The 26,476-nt window shown below is 41.0% G+C and overlaps 3 protein-coding genes across 8 annotated transcripts; 2 read left to right on the forward strand and 1 right to left on the reverse strand.

Moving 5' to 3' along the window:
• Nucleotides 1-788: 788 nt before the first annotated feature.
• tpd52l1 (tpd52 like 1) lies at nucleotides 789-15,801 on the forward strand. Of its 6 annotated transcripts, XM_032585446.1 has the most exons (11): nucleotides 789-917; nucleotides 2,615-2,701; nucleotides 4,591-4,803; nucleotides 5,977-5,997; nucleotides 7,790-7,908; nucleotides 8,012-8,160; nucleotides 9,264-9,365; nucleotides 12,803-12,817; nucleotides 13,269-13,307; nucleotides 13,622-13,682; nucleotides 14,580-15,801. In XM_032585446.1, exons 1-11 carry the CDS (start codon nucleotides 899-901, stop codon nucleotides 14,700-14,702), a joined length of 948 nt encoding a protein of 315 aa, XP_032441337.1. In that variant the 5' UTR covers nucleotides 789-898; the 3' UTR covers nucleotides 14,703-15,801. The 6 variants fall into 6 exon arrangements, with proteins under 6 accessions (XP_032441337.1, XP_032441336.1, XP_032441333.1 ...); XM_032585442.1 differs by lacking the exon at nucleotides 2,615-2,701 and having other exon boundaries at nucleotides 791-917; XM_032585441.1 differs by lacking the exons at nucleotides 2,615-2,701; nucleotides 5,977-5,997 and adding an exon at nucleotides 11,780-11,812 and having other exon boundaries at nucleotides 791-917.
• Nucleotides 15,565-19,099, reverse strand: hddc2 (HD domain containing 2). The gene is made up of 6 exons (XM_032585448.1): nucleotides 18,986-19,099; nucleotides 17,784-17,905; nucleotides 17,561-17,663; nucleotides 17,415-17,483; nucleotides 16,641-16,779; nucleotides 15,565-16,504 (listed from the first exon to the last, which is right to left on the reverse strand). The coding sequence occupies exons 1-6, from the start codon at nucleotides 19,058-19,060 to the stop codon at nucleotides 16,389-16,391; spliced, it is 624 nt and encodes a 207-aa protein (XP_032441339.1). The 5' UTR covers nucleotides 19,061-19,099; the 3' UTR covers nucleotides 15,565-16,388.
• Nucleotides 19,100-19,351: 252 nt separating this feature from the next.
• cenpw (centromere protein W) lies at nucleotides 19,352-25,574 on the forward strand. Its single transcript, XM_032584464.1, has 4 exons — nucleotides 19,352-19,565; nucleotides 19,675-19,788; nucleotides 24,738-24,781; nucleotides 25,000-25,574. Exons 1-3 carry the CDS (start codon nucleotides 19,479-19,481, stop codon nucleotides 24,762-24,764), a joined length of 228 nt encoding a protein of 75 aa, XP_032440355.1. The 5' UTR covers nucleotides 19,352-19,478; the 3' UTR covers nucleotides 24,765-24,781; nucleotides 25,000-25,574.
• Nucleotides 25,575-26,476: the final 902 nt, after the last annotated feature.

Genomic DNA, 26,476 nt, shown 5'->3' on the forward strand with positions numbered 1-26,476 from the left:
AGATGATAAAATGTTTTTAGGAAGAATAACTTTTGAGATATTGAAAATTGTGGGTTATATATTGGAGCAAAGCTATTAGAATGTAAAAGTCATATTGATTACAAACAGTGAATCCCATTTCTTATGGTTCATTGTTTCTCAATAATTTCTCTGCTGATATTACTGATATTACTCTCTGCTGATAATCATAAAATCATAATTTTATGATTTTTATGCATATAAAAATGCCTGAAAATCAAATGTATTTCATTGCACTTAAATGTTAGTATATTCCCAACATGCAGTAAGTTTACAGTTGTTCAAAAATAGATGACTAAGTTTACGAACCTTCAAATATTCTCTATTTTTGCTACAGTGATTTATTTCTAAGAACAAGTAAACTATATTCTATTGGGATGGTGAAATTTTTTCAATAAAGAAATATCAGATGTTTCCTGTATTTTATAACTGTGATATCAAACATAGCACAGTGGAAAACTCCAAGTTAGGCATCACAGTCTGCTGCTTGAGAAAATATTTATATTTTTGTTAGAGGGTTTGCAAATGCACCATCCTCCCCTTTGTTTCTAGATGTGCCAATGAAATGTCTCCTTTTTTTAAGGGCTGCAAGCCCATTCCCGTTAGCCTCCAATCTCCGTTACATAAATTAAGGTTTAAGAGCGACCAGCAAGTGTTGAAATAATTTTCAGCCTTCGACATCTGCCTTTAAGAGCTTCTGTATGCATTGTATGATAAGCCGCCTTGCCATACTTGGAGCCTATTGGCCGATAATCAAAGCTCCGCCTGTGAGCTTGCTCGGCGCGTGACACTTCGGCGGTACTGTACTGATCTTAGAAGCGGTGCTGCGCGTGCTGTTTGTCTCTGAAGGTTACGTGGAAAGTTCACCTGAGCGTCGCTGATGGAAACCAGACAACAAGGTGAGTCGGGGTCACCCACCGCAGGTCACGGCACTTTTCTCATGTTTTTGGCAGCCATTGCCGTATTTAAAGCCTTACTGTTGTTAACTCTGCACCTAGTAATCAACTCAGCAAGTAGAAGGTTTTCTTTAAAAAAGGGAAGAAATCCTGCTTTTTTTCCCTCTGAAAAAAATACAATTAAGAAAATGTTTTGAAAAAGAGCAAGGCGTTAACGACACATGTGGTTAAATGCAAATGAAATAAGGAAAATTTCCCTAGCTTACCTTACAGTTCTTTAAGTGTTAATTTAATATGTTGTGGGTGTGTTATTTCTGTTGGTGTTTGACTGGATTAAGAAGCATGGACACGGCCATGAAGCTTTAGAAGTCCACAAGAACAAAGTTGGACTTTGTGTGAGCTCCACCAGGCTTATGGAGGATTTTCTTTCCTGGCTGAGGGGGATCTCTGATGTTTCTGTGTTTTCATCTGTTTTTGCATTTTTTTTTTATCAATAGTTGCTTTCCTGGAAGTCCACTTCCTCTGAACTTCCACTGCAAAAAAAAGGTGATGATTCTGTACTACTGTTTTGTAAATTGTGTAAAAATGGCTTCAGTGGACAGAAGTCCTCTTAAATGATGGAAGAGGGCTGTATGCCAACACGAGTTATACATGCAGCGGGATAAAGGTGTATTTATTCGGGTAGGTAATTGCATTCCTTTGCATTCCAAGACTAAATGAGTGGCTGTTTCTGCTAGCAAGAAGCCAAAGAAGGCCCTAAAGTTTGAGCCAGATGAAAAAAAAAGACTTTCATTTTTTAAGGATGAGTTGCTTTGTATAGTTGAAATATGAAATGTTCCTAACTTTCTTCTAAAGTTGTCTAATCATCTTAGTTGCTGTTGATTCAAGTCTGGGGTTTGAGCCCTTGTTAGTTTTAGGAGCCTGAGATGCTGTGTACAGAGCTTGTAGTACCTGACCTCCTTTCAGCTTTAATTGATTTTTCTGACCATATGACCATCCCCCGGCCTCTGATTTAGCGTTGCCCCATGACCATCGAGCCAAATGGGAGTCTTGTGACCAAAGATATTTCATTCCAACACAAAGCAAAGGGAGAGACACTTGAAGTAGGAAGAGTCAAGAAGGAGGTAAATATCCTTCCATGATTAATTATTGGATTTTGTGGGTGAAACAATTAGTCTTTTGAGTTGATGTGCTCATTTTTTATTTCATTACTTATCATTTTGGTTTACAAAAATGCATATAAAATGAAATGGGAGCCCTTTTTGTTGGTTTTAGTGTAATTTGCAGACTCCACTTCCCTAAAAATCACTTTACACATCTGTTGGTCAAATGTGGAAGTAGAAGGAGCTGATTGTGAGTGAAACTGGCTTTTTGCTGGCTTATTTCCTCCTGTAGTGTGTTGTAATGAGGTTTTATCTATAACTAGAGGTCATCCATTCAATAGTCCACCGTTGTTTCCTGACGTCAGGAAGTTTAAATTTTAGAAATCAGGCATATCCTGTTTGAAAAATGTTCAGGAAGTCACTCTCCGTGTCACTTACATTGAAACGTCTTGCGAGATGCAGATAACCTGGAGTGAAACAGACCTCACTGGGTCTGGCAGGAGGGGAATGGATGCAAGAAGGAAACACCATAACTATGTGATTGTGTGTGAATAAATAACTTGTTTTTATCCAATCTGCTGCCTTGCTCTGCTGCAGAGTTGTACTCTAGTGTTCTGAGTGAAGCAGTGGTGGACTGGGCCAGCATGGGCCCTGGAGAGGAATGGGTTAACTCAGCCACACTGGGTAAGACTCAACTCTCTGAGTGATAAAGGAAAATCCACACTGAATCACTGTAAAACAAAGGGAAAAGTCCTAAAGCCCACCCAATCCATACACTGGGATCAGTGAAGCAGCACGTTCTGCTCCTGTGTGATGCAGTGTTGATTTAACTAAAACTCGAGAGAATAATGGAGTGTGAACTGAGTGGAAAACAATCAACACAACGGAAGACAATGATGGATGTAAAAAATGAGTTATTAATCATAATGCTTCTATTTTTCTTCAATTTCTTAAAACAGTAAGTTGTCCATAAATTTGTCTAATCTGAGAAACAAATGTTTTGTTTTTAAGAGTATGAATTAAAAATAATTACCGTAATTCTATGTCAAACTAAGTTAAAAGTCAAGATGCACCAGTAAGTCCACCAATTTTCTCTTGATCTGTTCTGACCAATGATCAGCAGGTCCAATTCTAAAAGTTTTTTTTTTTTTATTGTTATTATTAATCCCCCACCATTTTTGCTCTGCAAACCAATTGACCAACATAATATATGGTTCTGAATGAGAACCTGCAGCATATTTTTATTCTTTTTTTGTATTGCGATGTTTTGAAACTTTTACTTGAATCTGTGAAAGTCTGAATCGGCAGCTCCTGAACCAAACGGCCGGGTAAATCTTAATCAATTCGTTTCGACTTTGCTCTTTAAAATATTATAACTGTTCTCATCGGCATAAACATTGGTGTCAGCTGATGTTAGTCATTTTTTTGTGTGTCGATATCTGCTAAGTAAAACTTAATATTAACCAGTGTTTATTTCCGTATTGTTGCTGTTTGTGTTTCTGGAGGGGGATGGTCATTTGTGATGAAGCGCAGGATTGTGAGGTGTTTAATGAGTTGAAAAGTCAGCAATGTAGACATTTTTTCATGTTGTTGAAAGGGTAGCAAAAAGTTTATATCCATACATCCGCAGTTAAAATGCCGAACCTCTAAAACAGCTTTTTTTTTTGCAATATTGAAAAAAAAAATCAATACAGATACCAAAGGTCACAAACTGTCTCTGCATTTAGATTGGCATAATCCACTCCTTGTTTGGCAAGACCAAGAGTTTTACATTTTAAATTTGAGATAATCTAAGTTGTCCACATGCAGCAAAAGTTATGTCCTTAACCCATAATCTGAAAATTGGAATGCAAATTCAGCATTATGTTGTTTGTGGAATATACAGATAACAAGAATATAGGAACCCTATACTTGGTACTAACAAAATGACACCAAGTAGTTATTTTATAGGAAAGCTTAAGTACCACAGATTAAGAATCGCTAAACGCACTCACAGTGACTCCACTGCTGTACAGTACGCTTCATTATGTGTTTCTAACAACCTCTGACGTCTTGGTCCGTTTGAACACAAGAGGTAGCAGTATGTGCAGAGTGCCGTGATTCTCCTGGGGGAAGGGAGTGCACCAGGTGAAACTAGTGAAATTTACTCAACAAGCTACTACCCTGTGTGGTGGACCAGGATCTTTAGAGGTCCTGGTCTAGCGGCAAACTGTCTACAGTGAAGAAAATAAAACAATTTAATGAAATCAATGTGAACATAAGAGAGCATCTCGTATCTTAGTTCTGTTTCTTTTATTACCATGAAAAAAATGGAACTGGCAGCTTACAGTTTGCAATTTGTGCATCTGACACAAATGATCACATCCCTAAGTTGAATAAAATGAGATTGTGAGATTTTCTTTCTGTTCCAGAGAGCCCTAACGATTCATATTTTGAGTCTCTCCCACAGCTTGGCAAAACATGTCTACACAACTCGGTTGATTCCTTCGTTTTTTTATTGATTAAGTTACAAATAATCCGTCTTGGCCTTGGTGTAACAGACTCTAAATGCGCTCACCTGTCACTTTGTTCAGGTTTGGATAAGTTTTACCACTCTGGTGGTGAGGAATCCAGTCGGAAGAGCTCACACGGGGAGGACTTGGTCCCGTTGGTCCAAAATGGGGAAAACCTGACAGACTGGGGTCACACCACATCCCATTTGGAGGATCAGTGGTCGCACACATCAGGGTGTCAGTCTGACAACTGGGCCATGTCCACCACTTGGGACATGCAGCTAGACAGCACAGGTGAAAAGGGACATAGACTAGAACCTGGAGAGTAGATGACCCTTCACTTCGGTTGAATATTGAAACCCTTTAGTACATGTTTTTATTTTAGTTGGGGTTATGGGAGAGAAGGAAGGCTATTATTTCAAGATGTTTTTATTTTAATCTGAATTATGGTGACATATTATTAGCAGAAGATATTTAAGTTGATGGGCTTTCTGTTCCACCATATTCCACCACCATAATTAAGCTGTGTTTTTAAGAAATGAGCTTCCCAAATGCAAATCTTTGAAACTTATAATACAAAGGGTCCAGTTAAAAACACTTGGGTTACCATCTCAACAAATGTGAAAGGTGCTGCTTTTTTAGCTCATTGTTACATTGCATGAATTAGCATACAAGATATTTAATTCAAATGTAGCATGGCATCAATATTTTGTTTAGCTTGATTATAAACTAGTTTAGAGATGATACATTTTCCAAAACCCCGACTCATCATGCTGCAACTGAAAGCCACAGCTTTGTGCTGGCCATGCAAGCTAAATGCTAACCAAGCTTTTTCTAATGAGCTTTTTTTTGACAATTTGTGTATGCATATGCAATTTTTTAGCCTCTATGACTCACACTGACCAGTAACTTTTGCTAGGTATTTCCACTTGGAGAAAATTTGTTTTAGCTTAAAGTAATGGACAAAAAGATTTTGCAAAAATAAACCTGTTAAAAAATATATTAAGCATTTTCAGTTAGTATTTACTGACTCTACTGTGTAGAGTTATTGGCTGTTGGCCTCATGCGAATACATCTACATTTTTGAAACTCTGTAACAAGCAAAAGGTTAAACTGGGACTTCCTCTCCTCTCCCCGGATTTTGCTTTTAAAACATCTTTTCATGCAAATCTAAACCGGAACAAATCCTAAATGCACTCAGACATAAAAAGCCTTGGAGCTGCAGGGGTTTAAAAGTCTCATTGTCCTCCTGCTGTGTAGCGTTGGCTGAAGTAGCTCCATGTTATAGAAATGCTTCTGTTGAAGAGAGTCGCTGCATGCTGTGCTTGAGTTGACTGGTCTCAGTTGCCTGTTTTTGTGTGTTAGCTACCTGAAGTGCTGCTGTGCCCCTTTTAAGGGATAAATAAACGTGTATCAGCCTCTACTGACCATGTCTACTCACATGTTTTATAATGCACCCTCGTGAAGAGAGAGGACACCTCACTGCAGGTACAGTAAATCCCTTTCATCTTGTTAAAATGGTCCAAAACTGCTTCAGGGCCACAACACACACCTTGAGGCTACAGTCTACATGTCTCTGTCTTCCTTGTTTTGTGTTTACATAGCCATGCTGGTGTTCCTTAATAAGTTTTATTATCTGTTTATCTTAGGCATGAGTTGATCTCTGGTTTCAGTGCATGAGTTACTTTTAAAAAGCGTACTATCCTTTAACATTTTAAATTGTCCTATTTGAAATCCTTTTAATGGGATATGAGATGTAATGGATAGTTTTCTCTATGTAAAGTAGATTACTCCTTTTGCTTCTGTACGCTGTCAGTCAGCTGTATGTGAGCTAATGGAAGTAAAAATGGCAAGAAATATCTCTTGTTAAATAACATTCATCACTCTTTTGAATGTAGCTGTGGTCTAAAACAAACCTTGGCAGTTAACTAAGAGAACTGCTCAGTTTTTATTCCAGCAAAATAAATATTTTAATGTTGACTAGATACCAGAGTTATTAGCAGAACAGGGTGTGTTTTAAAACAAACTGACTTGGATCATGTGGGCAAGTTTACTGACAAGGTGACTACCAGTGGATTTTAGTGCTATTTATTACAGAGATTAAAAAAAAATACATAGCCATAAACTAAATAATGTACCAACTCTTGGACCTCCATTTTGCATGATTACTATGAATACAGTCAAGTGAAAAGATTTTTCATTAAATGTTTCATTAAATATTCAGTGTTTTAAGAAGTAATCACATATTGATGTCTAACCTCATTTTTTGTTAACACATAAGATATTAATAGAATATTCCTTGTTGTAGTGTCCAAATAAGTCAGTTTTGGACCCATGTATCTAGATATTATTCTGATAGTCTTGGTCTTTGTCTAGTTTCTCTGGCAAACTTTAGCATGCCTTTTTGCTTTTCTTAGAGAGTGAATGTTTTTCTTTGTAAACGTTACATGAAATTAAGCCAGTGCAGGTTCTTTCTCATTACTCCGGGTAAACTTGCCTGAACGACCAAACTTGAGAGTGATGACAGTTAGTTTTTAACATTCTCTAATTGGAGATTTGTTCTCCTTTCATAATTAGAATTGTCTGGGGAAAAAAAGTCTTTTGAGACTTCTTTAAATCTCTTTTTAGACTCATAAGCCGCTGCTGCCTTTTGTGAACAGTCAGGAGCAGGCCAAACTTAATATCTGAGAAGAACCTGAAATCCATTCATTCCTGAGAAATTTGACAGCATCTGGTCAGTGTAGGTTTTTGTGTCGGATGTCAGACTGTAGTGTTGGCTAGCAGAGAGTTAAGGCAAGATAATCCACATTAGCCAAGGCAGATTAAACCCTGCAGGCTACAGCCGCAGATTACATAATGGTCAGAGATTCAGCCAGTCATGGAGACAAGACGGTCAGACCTTTGGAGGCAGACACTATTAGGCAGAGGACAGCACATAATTTACACATAGGAGAAAAGGAAGGCATGTAAGGTAGAAAAATAAGCAGAGCATGGGGACTTCCTTTCTGCTTTGGCTGTATGATGACACTGAACACAACTCTGGTATTATTTACACTGAATTGAAATGCAGCACAATGTAAAAACTGGAAGTCATAAAAGTTGGAAGTAACTCATGTTCCTCTAGAAACAAAAAGGAACAGATTCATGAGATTGTTTGGTGTTATCTGACCAAAAATCTAAGTACATTCACAGTTCTCAAAGCCGTAGATTTATTTGAGATTTACTACATCCATGCGTTAAGTTTCCAAAGGTCTCCATGAATGTCTTGCTTCTCAAACAGGTTTTCTAGACTCTCAGCCTCTGAGGGAGGCTGATGAGGATTTGGCGTCAGAAGTCAGCCTGAACAACTGCAACATGACCGAGGAGGAGAGAGAAGAGATTCTGCAGGAGCTGACTAAAGTATGCACAGACACATAAGCAGATCACAAAACCCTGTGATCTGCTTATCACACAGGGTTTATGACAAAAGAAATAAACAAACTATCTGTCTGTGCGTGGCCAGCTGGAAGAAGAGATCAGCACACTGAAGCAGGTCTTGCTGTCCAAGGAGAAGCAGCACGCGGAGCTCAAGCAGAAGCTGGGCGTCACTCCTCTCAGCGAGTTCAGGAACAACTTCAGCAGAGGTTGGCACGACATGCAGAGCTCTACGGCGTAAGTTAACAAGTCCCTGTGAGACGTTGGTGTCAGGGTAGTACATGGCAGACTGTTCGCTGTCTACATAAACGTGCTTCATAAGCGCTCAAAAGTTAAAACACAGAAATAATGGGTGGTTTATTTCCTGACAGTCTGCAGAGGCTCCCATTTCACACGGAGTCTGTTTGCAAAACATTGATTTTAAAACGGGAGCTAAAAGCACAATCCTTGTCTAGTCGCTGCACAGCGTGTGTGTGCCGGTTGTTATCTCCACCGTCTGAAACAGACATCATTAAACTGATTTTAAAAACTCTGCTGGAGGCTGCAGTTGATCTCAGAACACTGTTAACAGGATGTGCTCTTTGCAGGCACACTAATCCATTAAATGTGTCAGTTTTCTACAAAAAAGACCACTGAATTCTTGTTTATTTTTACTTTTTTTTTGTACATTTTCCCAATTCGTAAAAAATTCCAGTCACAAAGATATAGAAAACTGTAGGTACTGTACATCAAGCGCCAGTAAGAAAAACAAGTAATTTACCATATTTGAATCGTTCTGTGTACTGATTAACAATTGAACGTCCCAGTTGGGTGGTAGAGCAGAGCTTTAGTCCAAACACCAAGAGACAGTACAGAACAAGAGACTATGGTCTCTGAAGGTTGCTTCTCTTATCCAGTTACACTTTACTCTGAAGATCACTTTACACACACAGCCTCTGCCTCATCTATAATGCATCGGTGTGGCCACAGGAGGATGAGGTCTCCTCATTGGAAAACACAGACATTTGACTGCCTAAATTTGCCATATTTGATCCAGATGTTAATACAAATCCAAATGCCAAGGTAGTGTTAAATACCAGAGGTGAAATCAGAAATTGCTAAAAAAATATTTACAATTGAAGTGTTGTTATTGAGTCTAAACAAATAATCAAAACGAACAAAGACGTAATTGTTAGATTTACTGTGAGATGGCAAAATTAATGTTTTTCTCTCCCTCGTATATGGCTTTTGTTGTGTTTGTGTGTGTGTATGACAGTGACATATTTCTATGGGTGTGTGTGGGGGATTCGAAGAAAGGACCTCATTGTCAGATACAGTACATGTCATTGTGTGTTTGTCAGATACAAGAAGACATCAGAGACGCTGTCCACCGCAGGACAGAAAACCTCAGCTGCCTTCAGTAACTTCGGGAGCGCCATCACCAGGAAGTTTGGAGACATGAGGTAAACAAAATATGTCACCGCATTTAATGTTGTTTTCTTAATATTAGCCAAAGATTTCTATATAGACGTAACATTCCCAAAGTGCACATTTCAGAGCACTGAGCCCTGTCAGTAGAAAACAAAGTAAATAGGATGCTGACTTCAGTGATGACCTTAGTTTAACATTAATCAAACTGGAAAAGAGGAAATGCCTTGGCTTATTGCTTCTACAGACAGCTAAATTGGATTTTTGGTAGCACAGCACACTGGACAACATTTTTTCCTCACAATAAAGCTCATGTGCTTTCTATTTACTGCAGGCATCTCAGCTGTAATATGCTTGATTTAACTGCCAGTGTTACTAATTCCTTGTAAATTTGTAATTAGATTTTCTGAAGGTCTCTCAATGGCTTTCTTTGGAGTTTGGCTGCTATTGCTATCATTTTAAATCAGTGGGATGATGTGGGATGTTTCTCTACTAGCTGAGAAACTAGTTTCTTTACTACTTTCCCAGCACTAGTTGGCAAACTTGTCTCTCAAGTTTGCCAAGTTGAGTGACAACTTGGCAAACTGTTGTAAACTGGATCTCAGGGATGTTACATTTCTTAAGCATTTGCTTGACTATTTCCTGTTTATGTCAAACACACATTTTGAAAAAGTGGCCAAAATCTGAAGTAAAAGTTTAAAAGATCCTCAAGAAGCCTGTAGAAAAAAATAGTTAAGCCAAGTTTAAAAGATTACAAGAATACCTAGCTGATTGGAAGTAAAATATAAATTAATTATAGGGGTTTAATACCTTTGCATAAGATTATAGTTTCTTGACAAAATAGTATTTTCTGTCAGTGTTATTTTTTTACTTTAAAAAAAGTGAAGCTCCTTGATATTTTAGTTTGGGCTAGCGTTGTGTAGCTTAGTTTTTTTTGTTTTTCTTAGTTTATCCTGGCTGAGTTTACTTTAACTTAGTTTATGTTGGTTTCATTCAGGGTTGGTTAGCTTATCTCAGAGAAGTTTTGTTTAGTTTATACTAGCTTTGTGTATTCCAGATTAGTTTGAACTAAAATGAGCTTTTTTAGCCTTAGATTTTATTTTATTTTGTAGTTTATCTCAGTTTTTCTTGGCTTACTGTAGTTTTGTCTTATCCTAGTTAAGGTTAAGTTAGGTTAGTTTTTAGTATTCTGTGACTCAGCTGTAACCAGTGGAGGAAGTCCATCCTCTATGGATTAATAATAGTAAAATATGCAAACTACATGAACAAAATGTACCACAGAATTTAGTTCCTTCAACCCTACATATAGAACATCTTGTGTATTGAAAGCTGTTGGTTGTTGCTTCATAACTGTCAACTGTCAAGAGGAAAACCTTTAAAGACTGCAGACATCCATCTATAGGCCTACTAAAAATGTTTATTCTTTTATATTGCATCATTGCAGTATGACATCCATAAGGTACTTCCCAAATGTCCAGACCAAGCTGTAGTTTCAATTAACAGCATATCCTCAATATTCAAGAATCACTCAGAACAATCATGCAAACATACAGCCGCCATCAGTTTATCCACTAATCTGCATGACTAACCCAGTTTGACCTGTTTTACCCATACACCATCTGATGCACTTTGGTTTCTAGTTCACTTACATCTTGTCTTTTTTTTTTAAATCTGTTGTCACCATCTCTGCATCCCAGAGACCAGAGTCGTAACTCTTGCTCTGAACAATTCAGGGAAACGTGTGATTATGTAAGCCAACATTAAGCTGCTTTCTGAGGGAGCTGAAAGGCTCATGGCAAAGCCTGTCTCCTTCAGTCACACTCTTGTCTTCTCTCGTTTCCAACAGACTGAGTTGTTTGGCTCCAAGTTCTTGGTGTAAAATACAAGACATGATATGTGTCTGGACAGACTTGTCTGAAACAAATGAAGCAAAGTGCTAGGAAAGAAGCGTGATCACACATTCGGTGCTTTGTTTAAACTATTTGGATAAATGACAAAACAATATTGTCATTTACAAATAACGGACTAGGATGCCGAGATGGACTAGTCTAGTGCTAGTCAGTTATCAGTCTCCACTTTACATGCTCAAACCTTATGTACAGGTTTATGTGGAGGTTACTTGTTTCTACAAACAACATCATCCAGATACTAACAGATATTTCACAAAGCTCAGTCAGGTTTAAGTCCAGAATGTGGAATCACTGGCGGTCTAGCCTTTCTGTAAATCAGTGACTTGTACATGCGATTATTATCTTTTTATGTGATTGTTTCTTTGTTTAATTTTCTTAAATTATCTTTCTATGGACCCATTTGTGTCTTTAATAAAGCTGCTGATGATGATGATGAATATTTTATTGGTAGTTCTTGTTACCTGACAAAGAGGGAAAGGATTTTTAGGACATGGATTTTCTAAAGCCAACTACTTATGTCAATTCTTCCTGTATTGCAGCATGGCCGGTTTAGAGTTACTATTTCCGCGCAGGTAGATTTCCACCGTTTGAATAAAATCTATTTGCTGTGGGTGTTTCACATGGATTGCAGTGTATCAAAACCTCTGAACTTTTGTTCTCTCTTGTACTGTATGTATCTCTCTTTTTAAGAGAGATACATATTTATGCTCATCTGTGAGCATAAATGTGCGAGTTCAGATTGTTAGAAAAAGCTGAAAAATTCTTCTGCTGTCTGCTGCCTGGACTGGTTTACCTAAATATGCAGAATCCCTCCAATTTCTTAGCCAGAAAAATAAGCGCTACAGTTGCCAGTATACCCTTTTAGCTAGCAGAGCAGTCATTGGTCTTCTGCTATGATATCTCATAGGTCCAATAATGCATGGGGCGAGATATTTGACCGTTCATCTATGAATAATTCTCTCCTCTTTTCTTCAGTTTTTCCTCAGGTCTCCACTGTTTTGTTGACTGGGGCTGTGGAGATTTAGTTTTGATTCCTTTACTAAACTTCTGAGTGGTGGCAAGATAAACTTTGGGCCTGTGTGTCAAGTTAGGGGGTGTTAATTAAAAGTTCAAAGACATTAGATCAGGTTTGAAGTGTAAAGGATTAGTGTGCCAGTCGGTGTGCAGTACAGTGATAAACACTGATTAAACAAAGAGTGAAAATAAGGATTAAATGAATGATGGGGAAAAGATTTTATGTTTTGATTAATTTCTCCTTTTAAATAACTTCTAACTTTTTCTTCTTGCTGTGTGGTGGGTGTTGTCTTTAAAAACCATCCTCATCATTTTAATGTCTGTTTTGCATGTGACTAAAGATTTCTCTCACTTGCTTCCCTTTGCATTTATTATTGCATTCTTCTGTTTGTTTCCTCTTTCTCTTGTTTTTGAAATGGCTTTGTATTTCTACCATCCCCATTTAAATGGATGAATTTAAAACCACATGATTGTGCTGGAGGAAGCGTCTAGTCTAAAGGTTGTAAAAGCATCTAAATTGTTCTCTATTCCCCTTCATGCTTTCGAAGATCCAACTCAATAGGGTAAGAATCACTCAGCTGGTTATGTCACATTAGTTGCTTCTTACTAAGACTTCTTAACTCAGTATATCTCAGTCAGATCAGCAGTGAACACCAGCTGGATGGCACCAGTGAGTACTTGGCCAGCCTAGAAATTGCTGCCGTCACGCCCGGTGACTGAACTCAATCAGCTGTTGTATTCAGCAACGATTCAGAAAAACTAAATAAACTTAAATCTGGTTGGAGATATGATAGACTTCTTTAAACAATATTGCACAGGCAAGATGAGAAGTGAAATCCTCAGGTTTTCTTAAAGACTCTCGCAGCAACATAAGAAAGTTCCTGTTGGCAAAGATTTTTAGCGTCTAAGGGGAAGCTGTGGGACTAACGCTGCACATGCAAACTGTTGATGTTGCTGCTGTGTGTGATCTGAGCTAATCATTGACTCCTCTCTCACCACGCTCTCTGGCGACAGATACTCTGTCAGGCACTCTGTGAGCATGCCTACCATGAGGTAAAAAACTGTTTGTGTATCTGTGTGTGAGATGCTTTTTTATTTTTATTAATTTTGGCCCTTTAAAGCAGCTTGAAATACCTGAAATGTTTTCACAAGTTCCCACCCTCTCTTATCAGTTGCCACCCCTGTTTCCTCCTACTTTAAGTTTATACAAAGTTGTTTAAATTTGTTTAGCTCTCCCTCTTCTATGTAAGTAACAATTTCCCAATTGAATCTGTGAATTCAAACAGGTAGGTTTCTCAGAATATATTTTAAAAAAAACAACATTTTCTAAAATTACGAACACATTTTTAATGTGTTTTGTCCAACAGAAACTCACCCAGCTTCAGATCCTTTGAAGAGAAAGTCGAAAATACAGTTTCCACCATTAAGGTAAGCTGTATATGCATTTTTTAAAGGTAGAGTATTAGAACTGTGGTATTGCTGTCATATTTAAGACAGTTGTCCCATCAGAATACAACTTGAGGAAACTGTAAACCTGCCATGTAATAGGTTGCACAATTATATTTAAATAAGTAGTGCAACATTTTTTTCCTTATTCAGCATAAAGATTTTTTTATTCAGGTTTTTTTCTTTTTAAAAGCATAACCAGATAAAAATGAGATACTTGGAAAGCTAAGTTTTTTTCTGTAATTAAAGACATGCATGGTTATATAACAAATCAAGCACTTGCATCCATCATCTGATAAAGGATGGACCACTTCTTTGTGTTCCTGTTGTTGTCTACTCTCATTTGACATTTAGTCATTTTTAGCTCTTTTTGGTGTTGCACTTGTTTTGAAGTGATTGCTTCCTGACTGTGGTCATCAACAGGTCAGGCCCCACGCCACTATAACACAGTATGATTCCTCTGTGAGGCTGAAAAGGTTCCTCTCCCACATGTTACAGAGGAACAGTGAAATGGAGCGAGCCAAACACTGTAATCTGCGTGTAATTACTATCATACAGTGTGACAGTGAGAGCACGGATTATTTATACACGCTGTGGTGTCCTCTGGTTGAACTTTTGTGACTAACTTGTGTTTTGGGACGACTTGTTTCTGCAAGCTGTAGGGTAAAAGAACTAGATGCATGTAGTAATAACGCTAATTTACTAATTTAGGTTCTAAGCTCTAGTTGTAATGCTGGTGATAAAGAAGTTGAGTTCATTCCAGTCCACAGTAGAAAAGCTTGATGGTGGTGTTTTTGATAGCTTAAATCCTTATAAGCTTTCCTTCTAATTTCATCATGCTTCTGTTTTTGTCTTTCCTGTGTCTCCCCTCGGTACCAGACTAAAGTTGGAGGCACTGGGACCGGAGGCAGCTTCGAGGAAGTCCTCTCATCTGCAGCCAACGCCAGCTCTCAGGAGACGCCCACCAACAACCTGACGGACATCTCCGAGAAACCCTGTTAGGACTCCGGACCGCCGTCTTGCTGTATCACAGCACATTGTTGTGGATCTACTAGAATTTCTGACCAAAGCGGAAAGCGGTGTTTTGATTTGCAGACAAATCTTGTGTAAATTCTGTGACTCCGACAAAACTCCTGGCAACGCCACATTGTTTAGGCTTGGCTAAAATACCTATGTTTTTAATTTCGATAATCAGGAAGGCTGATTTTTAAAAGTATTTGAAATCTCATAAGGCAAACGGTGAACTTCTAATATTGATCATAGTCCATTTTTCAGCTCTTGCTCTGAAAAAATTGTTCGGCTAAAATTGATCACAGGTCAGTCTGACACTATTAAAACTGCTCCATCTTCAGTCTGCTGCACTATAAATAATTCTTCACGTTTTACTTCAAGAATTTTATCCACAAAACCAGAGTGAAGCTTTCAGTCACAGATGTTACACTACCAAACCTCCAGAAGGTCAGTAAGAAGTAAAATGTCTTGCATGTTACAGTGTCCTATTAACTTTGTTACACATTAATTAAACACCGAAAAAATATCTGTGTATGTGTGTCATGTGCATAACAGTATACGGCTACGATTTCTCAAAAAACAGATTTACTAAACAGTGACTGTAAAGCACGCCGTATTTCTTTTTTTTGTTGTTGTTCTTTGAATCTGTGTGGGCTCTGTAACTTTGCCATGAAAATAACTTTATTACTTCATAGATTTGAACTGTTTAAATGTTTTCAGACAATGAAGGATTTCTTTCCCATGCCAGAGTTCAACTTTTTTTTTTTATGGAACTCGCATCTGGATTCAGGTTCTAAAAGAGTCATTTGTCGAGTCTGAGGTAATGTTTTGTGTTAATGGAAAATACAAAGGATACAATTTGCATTTATGTAATAAATACAGCCATAAAAGACTCCATAATCACATGTCTACATAAACGGTTAACAGTTATCAACCCAAAGAAAATGTAAAAACAGCGACACTGAATGTACAAGCCTGATTTAACTCGGCAAATATGAAATTAATGCAAAATTTACTGACGTATCCTGAAGCATGTAAAAAAAAAAACAACAAATTCACAAATTCATTTTGTATGCCGTTCTGTTCCTCCCAGGCATATTCCGCATGAAAACTCCATATTATGGAAGAAACCGTTGGTGTTATGACATTTACTTCTTTTTTATAGATAACTTTTGTGACGTTGGATTTACCTGTTATGTATCATGTTTAAGTATTTAAAGCTCATCAATAAACCTTTCAGTTGGAAAGTCCTTTTTTTATATGAAAAAAGATCACAGATAATGCAGAAAAACTTCCACTTTCACATTTTGCCGACTATTATTAGCAGCTACTACAATAAGCTGAACAAAATCCTTTCTGTCCAGTAAATTACTGCACATATTTGACCATATTAAAAGCAGCAGTCTCTATGGTGGCACCATTTTGCAGGTGACTCATTTGTAGAAAAAAAAATCATGAACTTGATTTTGATTTGTGGTAAATCCAAATCTGCTAAAACCCCCCCAAAAGTTTCATTATTTGCTGATCTGAACAGAGGATGAAGCAGGATTTTGCCTCCTCTGATTGGCTCTTCTTGTACATGCAGGCTTCTCTCCTTCCTGGTTTCTCCATCAACAGAAATGTTTGGGGGTGTTTTCCCCTTTTTTTTTGCAGTCAGGACATTTGTGACATTGCGTGTTAGTATTGAGATTCTGGGCCGTCAGTCTGTGATTCCTTCAGCTCCTTGGCGCTCCTTCCTCTTTGTTCGTTTAGGGAGCTGACCAGCTGGAGGACATCTGGGTGGTGGAAGCGACCTTCAGTGGTAGAAACGGGAAAAGTCTAAAATCAGACTGCTTTAAAAGTATTACACGCCAATTCCTTTATACAAAGTAAACGCTGTCAAACACCCGGAAGGAAAGGGAGAACGTTTCACTGGGGCTGGACTCCTACCTGCGGTGGAGTCAAAGAACTCCTGCAGCCTTCCTGGCGTTCCCTCCAGCTCTTCGTACTCGTGAGCCTGAACGATCATCTCCAGGAGGTCAAACTGTTTCACCAGCCTGGCCTCTGAACTGCTCTGGGATTCATATTCCTGCTCCACACACAAAAATCCCGTTACAGATTTCTTATTGTTGCTTTTTAGTCCCAATTAAATGTTTCAAACATGGTTTGACAAAAACATAAATACTGAATATGGTTTTTAAATGGCATTTGCATGTATGTAGGGGGAAAAAAGGATATTCATACCAACCTGGCCTAGTTTGAAAAGGTAAATACTTTTTTTTTAATAATAAAGATAATATCTCTTTAAAAGGCAAGCATTTGGTATAAATGCCTTGTACATGATTTTAAAATCCTGACCAAATTAAGAAGTGTGAACTGATTTCTTGAGTCTACGGCACTCAAAGAGATTTGGTGACCGAAATTGAACCAGACAAAGAACTAAATTAAGAGTGAAACAGTAATTTAACAAGGTTGGTTTGGGTCCTTTTTTCCTATAAAAGTTGAAATCATCTTTAGAAAACTGCATTCTAAATTTACTCAGGTTATGGCAAATTTTAAAATCTGTTTGATCATGTAAAACATCTAAAAGTGATTAAATAGCAAAACAGAAGTAACAAACAGTGTTTTCACAGCACTGTATGTATAGCCTTAAATGTAGTTACAGTACAAAGGAAAGGTCAAGAATACACAAACATTACAAAGCCTCATCCAAAGTCAACATACCTCCCACAGAGCATAAATCTCCTGTTTGAGACCGTCCGGCAGCAGGCTTGACAGATGCTTCATTGCTTCCTGAGTGAATGACAACAAAGTTTGCTAAAGTTTGTTTTTCATATGAAAAATATGCCATTAGTACAGTTTTCACTTGCCTCCTCTCTCCTGTGTTTCTCTGCTTTACTGATGTTGTCTGACGGTGCAATATCTCCCACAATGCACTCTGCCATATCATGGACAAGTGCAAGTTTTATGCACCTGAGTGTGGAAATGAGATATGTAGGCAGGTATAGGTGATTCTCCCTTTTAGTGATTTGATCATTTCTCTCCTAAATGTGATCAAAAATTCCACAAAGATCGTTTGTATCTGCAACTCACCTGTCTCTATCTACTGTGGGGTCAGTGATGGTCAGAGACATCATCGCCATCCTGTACATGTGGTCTGACACGCTCTCAGGATTCTTCACATTATTGTACACCCAGCCAGTCCGTGGGACCCTCTGTAAGCAACATTAAAATCTGGAAACGTACGTATATAAGCCGCACCGGGCTATAAGCCGCTGGTATCTCAGCCGCTCCCGGTTTTTCATAAGGACCCAGGAGAGTGCAGAGTCCTAATAAATCTGCTGGATATATTAAGGACGCGAGCTGCACAGTGGCAGTCTTTCTCCCTGTGCATGCATGGGTTCTCTCGGGGTACTCCGGCTTCCTCCCACAGTCCAAAAACATGACTGTTGGGTAAATTGGTCTCTCCAAATTCTCCCTAGATATGAGTGTGTGTGCATGGTTGTACCCCGCCTCTTGCCCGGAATGTTAGAGATAGGCACCAGCACCCCTCCCGACCCCACTAGGGACAAGGGTGTAAAGAAAACGGACGGATGGATATTAAGGACACAGCCCTCCTTCTCCATGGTTTGTTCACGCAGAGCGTGCGGAGGCTTTATTTCCCTCCTGTACTGCTAGATCGATATCCTTCAACTTAAAAGCTGCATCATATGAGTTTGAAAACATTTCTCCGCCGTGCCTGCTGCTCTGATTTCTAATTTTGACTACCAATGATACATTTTCTGCTAAAGAGCCTGCTGGCGGTTGAAGAAAAATCCACAGAAAAGCCGCACCGGGCTATAAACCGCATGGTTCAAAGCATAGGAAAAAAGTAGCGGGCTTATAGTCCCAAAAATACGGTATATCCTTGTGATGGATCAAGACAATGCAGAACAGAATTGTGAAGAGGAAGAAAATTAATCAATGTTTTTGTTTCTACAATATAAATCTAAAAAGTAGAATTCATTTATTTACTAAACACAAACTTTCAAAACACAAGCTTTACTAACATTCATCAATAATTCATTTTAAGTTAATTGATCAGATCTACATCGGAAATGTATTAAGTCAGTATATCAATACAGCACTTATTTGACTAAGACAAACGCTGTGTTGTACATTTAGTCTATTCTCTTAAACTTCGGCATTAATGTGGATTGTATAGATGCCTGACTCCAGCAGAAGACCAGCGTTTCATACGTGCTTTCAGTTAGCTAAATTGCAGATAGAATAAAAAATCACCACATAAATCTTACTTTTAGCTGTCCGACAAGTTTCATAAATTGCAGCATATTACTCATGCCGGCTGATTTCTCACTGTGGGCTGCCATCTTTTACCTGCTTACCCGGATGTAGAAGACCAGATTGACTCATGTAGTACCTGGAAACAGCCGCGAGGTGGCAGCATTAATCTGATTAATCAAAGGGAAAATAGTTATGCTTTTTATTCTTCATCTTTGCCTCTGGAGTTATTTTTATTTATTTATATATATGTATAAATATGATGCATTTGTATTTTAACAATAAATATTCTTTTTGAAAAGCATCCAATGTGTAATATAATAATTTTCCATCGCTTTGGTCGAAATAACTGTTCAAAAACGGTAGGAGGCGCGGCCACGCTGGAAGGCACACAAGCGACTAAAAAGCACGAAGAACTAATTACACCGGAAGTCAGAGGAGCGGGAGATTGGAAAACGTAAACAGACTAAACGACCTTGCGAATTGCAACCGGAGCATTCACGAAAAATGCTGAAAAAGCCGTCGAAGCTGAAGAGCACCATACGGTCTAAAGCAAAGGGGAAGGTGAACATCGCAGCGGGCTCGGAGGCGATGGTAGGCGGATAGACCATGCTCGCTGATAAGCGTTTTCGTTTGTTGATGCTAGATAAACTGCTAAGTGCTTGCTACTTAAACAGTCGCTTTGCTTTCCGCCTCCACTCAGATTGAACTACTGACGCTACTGTTCCTGAACAGGCTGGCGGAAGAGGCGAAGGCCAAGGCGCTTGAGGAGAAATCTGCAACAATCAGAGCTCACCATGTCAAAGCAGTGGCTAAGGTCAGCGCCTTCTGCTTTCCTCTTAAAACCAGGATTACATGAAGGCCAGCTGGGTTCATTTAGATTTTTATGGCTGTAGGATTCCCCAGAAACAACAAGTACTTAGTAAGTGATCTTGCTCCCTTTCTAAAGACGATTTAAACCTTCAGTATTAGGCAGTTTTTCAATAGTATTTTGTGTTTTTGACTACAAAAACACATGCTAAATAAATGTGAAAAACGTGTAATCAGATCAGGGTTAGTTTTGTGTTTACCAGATATTGGGCGTACCTCAATTAACGAATCATAGCGTCAACAATGTATTCAAAGAGAGAAGCACTTAATAGATTAAATTCAAAATGGTTCGTTTTTAAGAAAGTAGCATTTTAAAATGTAACTTAAGAATTGTGGCTTATTTCTATTTGGCTGTTTTGGCATGAATTACTGCTTCAATGCGGCATGGCATGGACCTGATCAGCCTGTACCTCTGCTGACGTTTTAAGAAAGTCTAGGTTTTCTTCTTTTTCATAATTCTCAATAGACTCTCTATTATATTAGGTGATATACTGGTACACTTTCAACTACCAAGCATTGGTGCCAACTTTTGTAACAGAATCTGTCAAAAATGCTTAGGGATGTTTTTCTTAGCTATACTTTTTCCTTCCATTCAGCTTTCCAGAAACATGCTAGGTTACAGCACTCAATTATCAGGCACCTTCTAAAGCGGCACCATAATATTTTTCTTCTTTGTCGTCATCTCTTCACAGAATTTTTATTTATTATATCAGGATGGGCAGTATGAACAAAAAAATTTTGTCACGATATTTCCCAGTATTTATTCATAAAAAAAACCACCCAAATTTCATTATAATCTTGTTTTACTTCAACTCATCATTGCATACAGTTTGGGGCCTCACAAACACAAATATTGCTCTTTAAATAATGATAGTAATAAAAAAAAGGAATGCCCTAATTTACTACAACAGTTACATTAATCCTGCAGGCTTATAATTCAACTGCACACAGTAATAACAACTGTTATACCGACTGGAGACCACCACCAAGTCAGGATCTGGAAGCTCTAGCTGGAATGTCCATCCATCCATCCATCCATCCATCTTCTTCCGCTTATCCGAGGTCGGGTCGCGGGGGTAGCAGCTTCAGAAGGGAGGCCCAGACTTCCCTCTCCCCAGCCACTTCTTCTAGCTCCTCCGGGGGAATCCCGAGGCGTTCCCAGGCCAGCCGAGAGACATAGTCCCTCCAGCGTGTCCTGGGTCTTCCCCGGGGCCTCCTCCCGGTGGGACGTGCCCGGAACACCTCACCAGGGAGGCGTCTAGGAGGCATCCTGACCAGATGCCCGAGCCACCTCAACTGGCTCCTCTCGATGTGAAGGAGCAGCGGCTCTACTCTGAGTCCCTCCCGGATGACTGAGCTTCTCACCCTATCTCTAAGGGAGAGCCCAGCCACCCTACGGAGAAAACCCATTTCGGCCGCTTGTATCCGCGATCTCGTTCTTTCGGTCATGACCCAAAGCTCATGACCATAGATGAGGGTGGGAACGTAGATCGACCGGTAAATCGAGAGCTTCGCTTTTTGGCTCAGCTCTCTCTTCACCACGACGGACCGGTACAGCGCCCGCTTGACAGCAGACGCTGCGCCAATCCGCCTGTCGATCTCCCGCTCCCTTCTTCCCCCATTCGTGAACAAGATCCCGAGATACTTAAACTCCTCCACTTGGGGCAGGACACCCCCCCTGACCCGGAGAAGGCACTCTACCCTTTTCCGGCTCAAGACCATGGCCTCGGATTTGGAGGCACTGATCCTCATCCCGGCCGCGTCACACTCGGCTGCGAACCGCTCCAGCGAGAGCTGCAGATCACGATCTGATGAAGCCAAAAGGACCACATCGTCTGCAAAAAGCAGAGATGAGATCCTAAGGCCACCAAATCGGATCCCCTCAACACCTTGGCTGCGCCTAGAAATTCTGTCCATGAAAGTGATGAACAGAATCGGTGACAAAGGGCAGCCCTGGCGGAGTCCAACTCTCACCGGAAACGAGCCCGACTTACTGCCGGCAATGCGGACCAGACTCTGACACCGGTCATACAGGGACCTGACAGCCCGTATCAAAGGGCCCGGTACCCCATACTCCCGGAGAACCCCCCACAGGGCTCCCCGAGGGACACGGTCGAACGCCTTCTCCAGGTCCACAAAACACATGTAGACTGGTTGGGCGAACTCCCATGCACCCTCCAGGACCCTGCCGAGGGTGTAGAGCTGGTCCAGCGTTCCACGACCAGGACGAAAACCACACTGCTCTTCCTGAATCCGAGGTTCGACTATCCGACGGACCCTCCTCTCCAGGACCCCTGAATAGACCTTGCCAGGGAGGCTTAAGAGTGTGACCCCTCTATAATTGGAGCACACCCTCCGGTCCCCCTTTTTGAACAGGGGGACCACCACCCCAGTCTGCCAATCCAGGGGAACTGCCCCCGATGTCCATGCGACATTGCAGAGTCGCGTCAACCAACACAACCCTACAACATCCAGAGCCTTAAGGAACTCCGGGCGGATCTCATCCACCCCCGGGGCCCTGCCACCGAGGAGCTTTTTAACCACCTCGGCGACCTCGTCCCCAGAGATTGGAGAGCCCAACCCAGAGTCCCCAGGCTCCGCTTCCTCAGTGGAAGGCATGTTGGTGGGATTGAGGAGGTCTTCGAAGTACTCTGCCCACCGGCCCACAACGTCCCGAGTAGAGGTCAGCAGCACACCATCCCCACTATAAACAGTGTTGGTGCTGCACCGCTTCCCCCCCCTGAGACGCCGGATGGTGGACCAGAATCGCCTCGAAGCCGTACGGAAGTCTTTCTCCATGGCCTCTCCAAACTCCTCCCACGCCCGGGTTTTTGCCTCAGCAACCGCCCGAGCCGCATGCCGCTTCGCCCGCCGGTACCCATCAGCTGCTTCCGGAGTCCCACAGGCCAAAAAGGCCCGATAGGACTCCTTCTTCAGCCTGACGGCATCCCTCACCGAAGGTGTCCACCAGCGGGTTCGAGGGTTGCCGCCGCGACAGGCACCGACAACCTTGCGGCCACAGCTCCGATCGGCCGCCTCGACAATGGAGGCACGGAACACGGTCCACTCAGACTCCATGTCCCCCACCTCCCCCGGGACGTGTTCGAAGTTTTGCCGGAGATGGGAGTTAAAGCTCCGTCTCACAGGGGATTCCGCCAGACGTTCCCAGCAGACCCTCACAACACGTTTGGGCCTGCCAGGTCTGACCGGCTTTCGCCCCCACCACCGGAGCCAACTCACCACCAGGTAGTGGTCAGTGGACAGCTCCGCACCTCTCTTCACCCGAGTGTCCAAGACATACGGCCGCAGATCCGATGAAACGATGACAAAGTCGATCATCGAACTGCGGCCTAGGGTGTCCTGGTGCCAAGTGCACATATGGACACCCTTATGCTTGAACATGGTGTTCGTTATGGACAATCCATGGCGAGCACAGAAGTCCAGCAACAGAACACCGCCCGAGTTCAGGTCGGGCGGGCCGTTCCTCCCAACCACGCCCCTCCAGGTCTCACTGTCATTGCCCACGTGAGCGTTGAAGTCCCCCAGCAGAACAAGGGAGTCCCCAGGAGGAGCACTCTCCAGTACCCCCTCTAAGGACTCCAAAAAGGGTGGGTAATCTGAACTGTCGTTCGGCCCGTAAGCACAAACGACAGTCAGAACCCGTCCCCCCACCCGTAGGCGGAGGGATGCTACCCTCTCGTTCACCGGGGTAAACCCCAACGTACAGGCGCCGAGATGGGGAGCAACAAGTATGCCCACTCCTGCCCGACGCCTCTCACCCTGGGCAACTCCAGAGTGGAAGTATGTCCAGCCCCTCTCAAGGAGACTGGTTCCAGAACCAGAGCCGTGCGTCGAGGTGAGACCGACTATTTCTAGCCGGAACCTCTCGACCTCACGCACTAGCTCCGGCTCCTTCCCCACCAGAGAGGTGACATTCCACGTCCCAAGAGCCAGTTTCTGCAACCGAGGATCGGACCGCCAGGGTCCCCTCCCTCTGCTGCCACCCATCCCACACTGCACCCGACCCCTTTGGCCCCTCCCACGGGTGGTGGGCCCATGGGAGGGGGGGCCCATGTTTCCTCTTCGGGCTGAGCCCGGCCGGGCTCCATGGGTAAAAGCCCGGCCACCAGACGCTCGCCATCGTGCCCCCCCTCCAGGCCTGGCTCCAGAGTGGGGCCCCGGTGACCCGCGTCCGGGCGAGGGAACACCAAGTCCAAAGTTTTCCTTCATCATTGGGGTCTTTGGGCTGCTCTTTGTCTGGTCCCTCACCTAGGACCTGTCTGCCTTGGGTGACCCTACCAGGGGCATGAAGCCCCAGACAGCATAGCTCCTAGGATCATTGGGACACTCAAACCCCTCCACCACGATAAGGTGGCAGCCCATGGAGGAGTAGCTGGAATGTGGTGGTGAAAATGTTCCAACTTCTAAGGTGGTCTGATTTGTTTTAGACTAAATATAAATAAGAGCCTAATGTCTATAAACCAGTCAGACGCCCTTTTATTTAAATTGGACGTCAGCAGGACAAGAAAAATAATAAAATAAAGAAAAATACATATATTTATATTTTTCTGTTTATTAAATTCTTTCAAATTGAAAACTTTTTTTTCTGGTCTGTAACCATCAACATGTTCTTTGGTGCACTTTGTTAAAATGTCAGTGATAATTACATACAGGTTAGGAAGATATGCTTTAATGCATACATGATAATTTTGTAGTTCTTTAAATGGTCAATATTTGCTTAATTCAGTTACTGAACTGAAACAATGTTTACAGTTTGTATTATTGTCCTCAGACTGTATTCACATGAATGCTTAAAAATGCAACTTTTAAAAACATTACTAAAGTATTTTGTGTTGATTCGGTGAGATTGACCTGATTGTTTTTCTGTCTTTGTAGGTAGTGCTAAGAAAGGCAAGAGGATGAAGAAGACGAGGATTATTGTAATTAACTTCTTCATAAACGTCTTTTCATGCTTTTATTTTTTGAAATTTCTTTTGTTAAAATGTTTTTTTTATTTCTCTATTCACTCTGTCTTTGTTAGTGTGGGTTTTTGGTTTTTTTAATAAATTATTTTAACTTGTATTCTGGCTCTCAGTTGAGTTTTTTTCTCTCTCTCTCTCTCTCTCTCTCTCTCTCTCTCTCTCTCTCTGTCTCACAGCTATAACCCAGATGATTCCAGACTAATTTTATAATGTCTGAGTTTATTTATGACATGAAACAGGCTTGTATTTAGGGGCTTCTTCACAGCGCGTTAGTGCTCGACATCCGCTCGGCTCTCGTCTCGCTCTCCGCTCATCCGTCATGGTTTCTGTCTTCAGCTGCACGCTTCACGGCCCCCTTCGAATTCCTCGCTTCGTCACGGCACACAGAATATCTGCACCATCAGATGATATCCTGCTAATTCCTTATCACCACTGAGTTCTTTGCGATCAGACGCCAATCACAACAGGAAAGGTCAAAGTAAAGACAAATGTTTTCAGCTTGTTCTATGAAAGAAATAACAGTTTCTTTTTTATTTATGGATCATTTTCCAAACGCAGCAAGTTCTGTTTAAGTGATTGTGTCAAACATTCATGTGTTCATGTTTTGTAGGATCCTCTTTTGTCATTTCAGCTGTGATCTGTGATGTTATATGATACATCAGCACAGAATAATGTTTTTTTTTTGTGAAGTGGAAAGAAAATTCAGAATGTTTTTGTTTTATTTTCAATAAATAAGGATCTGTAAAGTCTGTTCTCTGTTTGTGTTCGCCTTTATTTGTCTCCACCAGATTTAAACATTTAGACACTGGATTTTTATTTTATTTTTTTTGTCCATTCCTCTTTGCAAAATATCTCAAGCTCAGTCACAGTGGATGGAGAGCAAGTCTTTACGCAGATTCTCAAGTTTCTTTTAGAAATGGACTTTGATTAGGCCATTCTTGAACATAAATCCGCTTTAATTCTATTGTAGCTCCGGCTGGTTGTTTTTAGGGTTGTTGTCCTGCTGGAAGGTGAACTTCCATCACACTTTCAGTCAAAATCAAAGACACTTTATTTACCCTAACGGGAAATGAAATGTCGTCACTCAAATCATCCAAGAGTCGCTGTGGATGACAGCGCTGCCGGTTGTAGGATGTCCAGTAGCAATAGTAGAATAAAAATTCTGAAGAGGCCTCTGACTGAAGACTTGCTCATGACTGGCAACAGCTTAATATCTGGGCAATAGAAATGGTAATTCAAGGAAGCACTGCTTATCTGCCTCATTTGCTTTTGCTGCTCTTTAAATCTCAGTCTGGCCGTACGGTTAGAAAGCCAGACAGAGAGACGTTAGCTTCCAGAATATGATCCTTGTCGATGATGATTGATGGAAGGGATGGTTTGAACATCCTCCTTTTCTCTCTGCTGTTTTCATCTCTGCTGGCATTACGACTCATAGTTCAGACATCATTTGAGCTTTTGAGATGCTAATCAGCTGCTACCAGTTGTACATCCAGTTACATAATCTGGAACTTGTTTGGCAATTTAGCTCTATCCATCTTTTCCTCCTCTGACCATTTTTTCTGCTACTGTAAGAAGAAAAACATCCATATGATCCACCACAGCTTTGTTTCTCTTGACTGTATGATCATGCAGATGAGCATTGTTAGTTTTCTG

The sequence above is a fragment of the Xiphophorus hellerii genome, chromosome 15, assembly GCF_003331165.1.
Source record: "Xiphophorus hellerii strain 12219 chromosome 15, Xiphophorus_hellerii-4.1, whole genome shotgun sequence".
In the NCBI taxonomy this organism is placed as follows: Eukaryota; Metazoa; Chordata; class Actinopteri; order Cyprinodontiformes; family Poeciliidae; genus Xiphophorus; species Xiphophorus hellerii.

What these genes read in the sequence shown, in the direction of transcription:
- tpd52l1 (XM_032585446.1), top strand. An exon ending in GTGAGCATGCCTACCATGAG is followed by an intron (nt 13,308 to 13,621) that starts GTAAAAAACTGT and finishes TTTGTCCAACAG; the next exon opens with AAACTCACCCAGCTTCAGAT. An exon ending in ATACAGTTTCCACCATTAAG is followed by an intron (nt 13,683 to 14,579) that starts GTAAGCTGTATA and finishes CCTCGGTACCAG; the next exon opens with ACTAAAGTTGGAGGCACTGG.
- cenpw (XM_032584464.1), top strand. Translation starts at nt 19,479, where the DNA reads ATGCTGAAAAAGCCGTCGAAGCTGAAGAGCACCATACGGTCTAAAGCA. An exon ending in CAGCGGGCTCGGAGGCGATG is followed by an intron (nt 19,566 to 19,674) that starts GTAGGCGGATAG and finishes GCCTCCACTCAG; the next exon opens with ATTGAACTACTGACGCTACT. An exon ending in ATGTCAAAGCAGTGGCTAAG is followed by an intron (nt 19,789 to 24,737) that starts GTCAGCGCCTTC and finishes CTGTCTTTGTAG; the next exon opens with GTAGTGCTAAGAAAGGCAAG.
- hddc2 (XM_032585448.1), bottom strand. Translation starts at nt 19,060, where the DNA reads ATGGCAGCCCACAGTGAGAAATCAGCCGGCATGAGTAATATGCTGCAA. An exon ending in AACTTGTCGGACAGCTAAAA is followed by an intron (nt 17,906 to 18,985) that starts GTAAGATTTATG and finishes TGTTGCTTACAG; the next exon opens with AGGGTCCCACGGACTGGCTG. An exon ending in CCCACAGTAGATAGAGACAG is followed by an intron (nt 17,664 to 17,783) that starts GTGAGTTGCAGA and finishes TTCCACACTCAG; the next exon opens with GTGCATAAAACTTGCACTTG.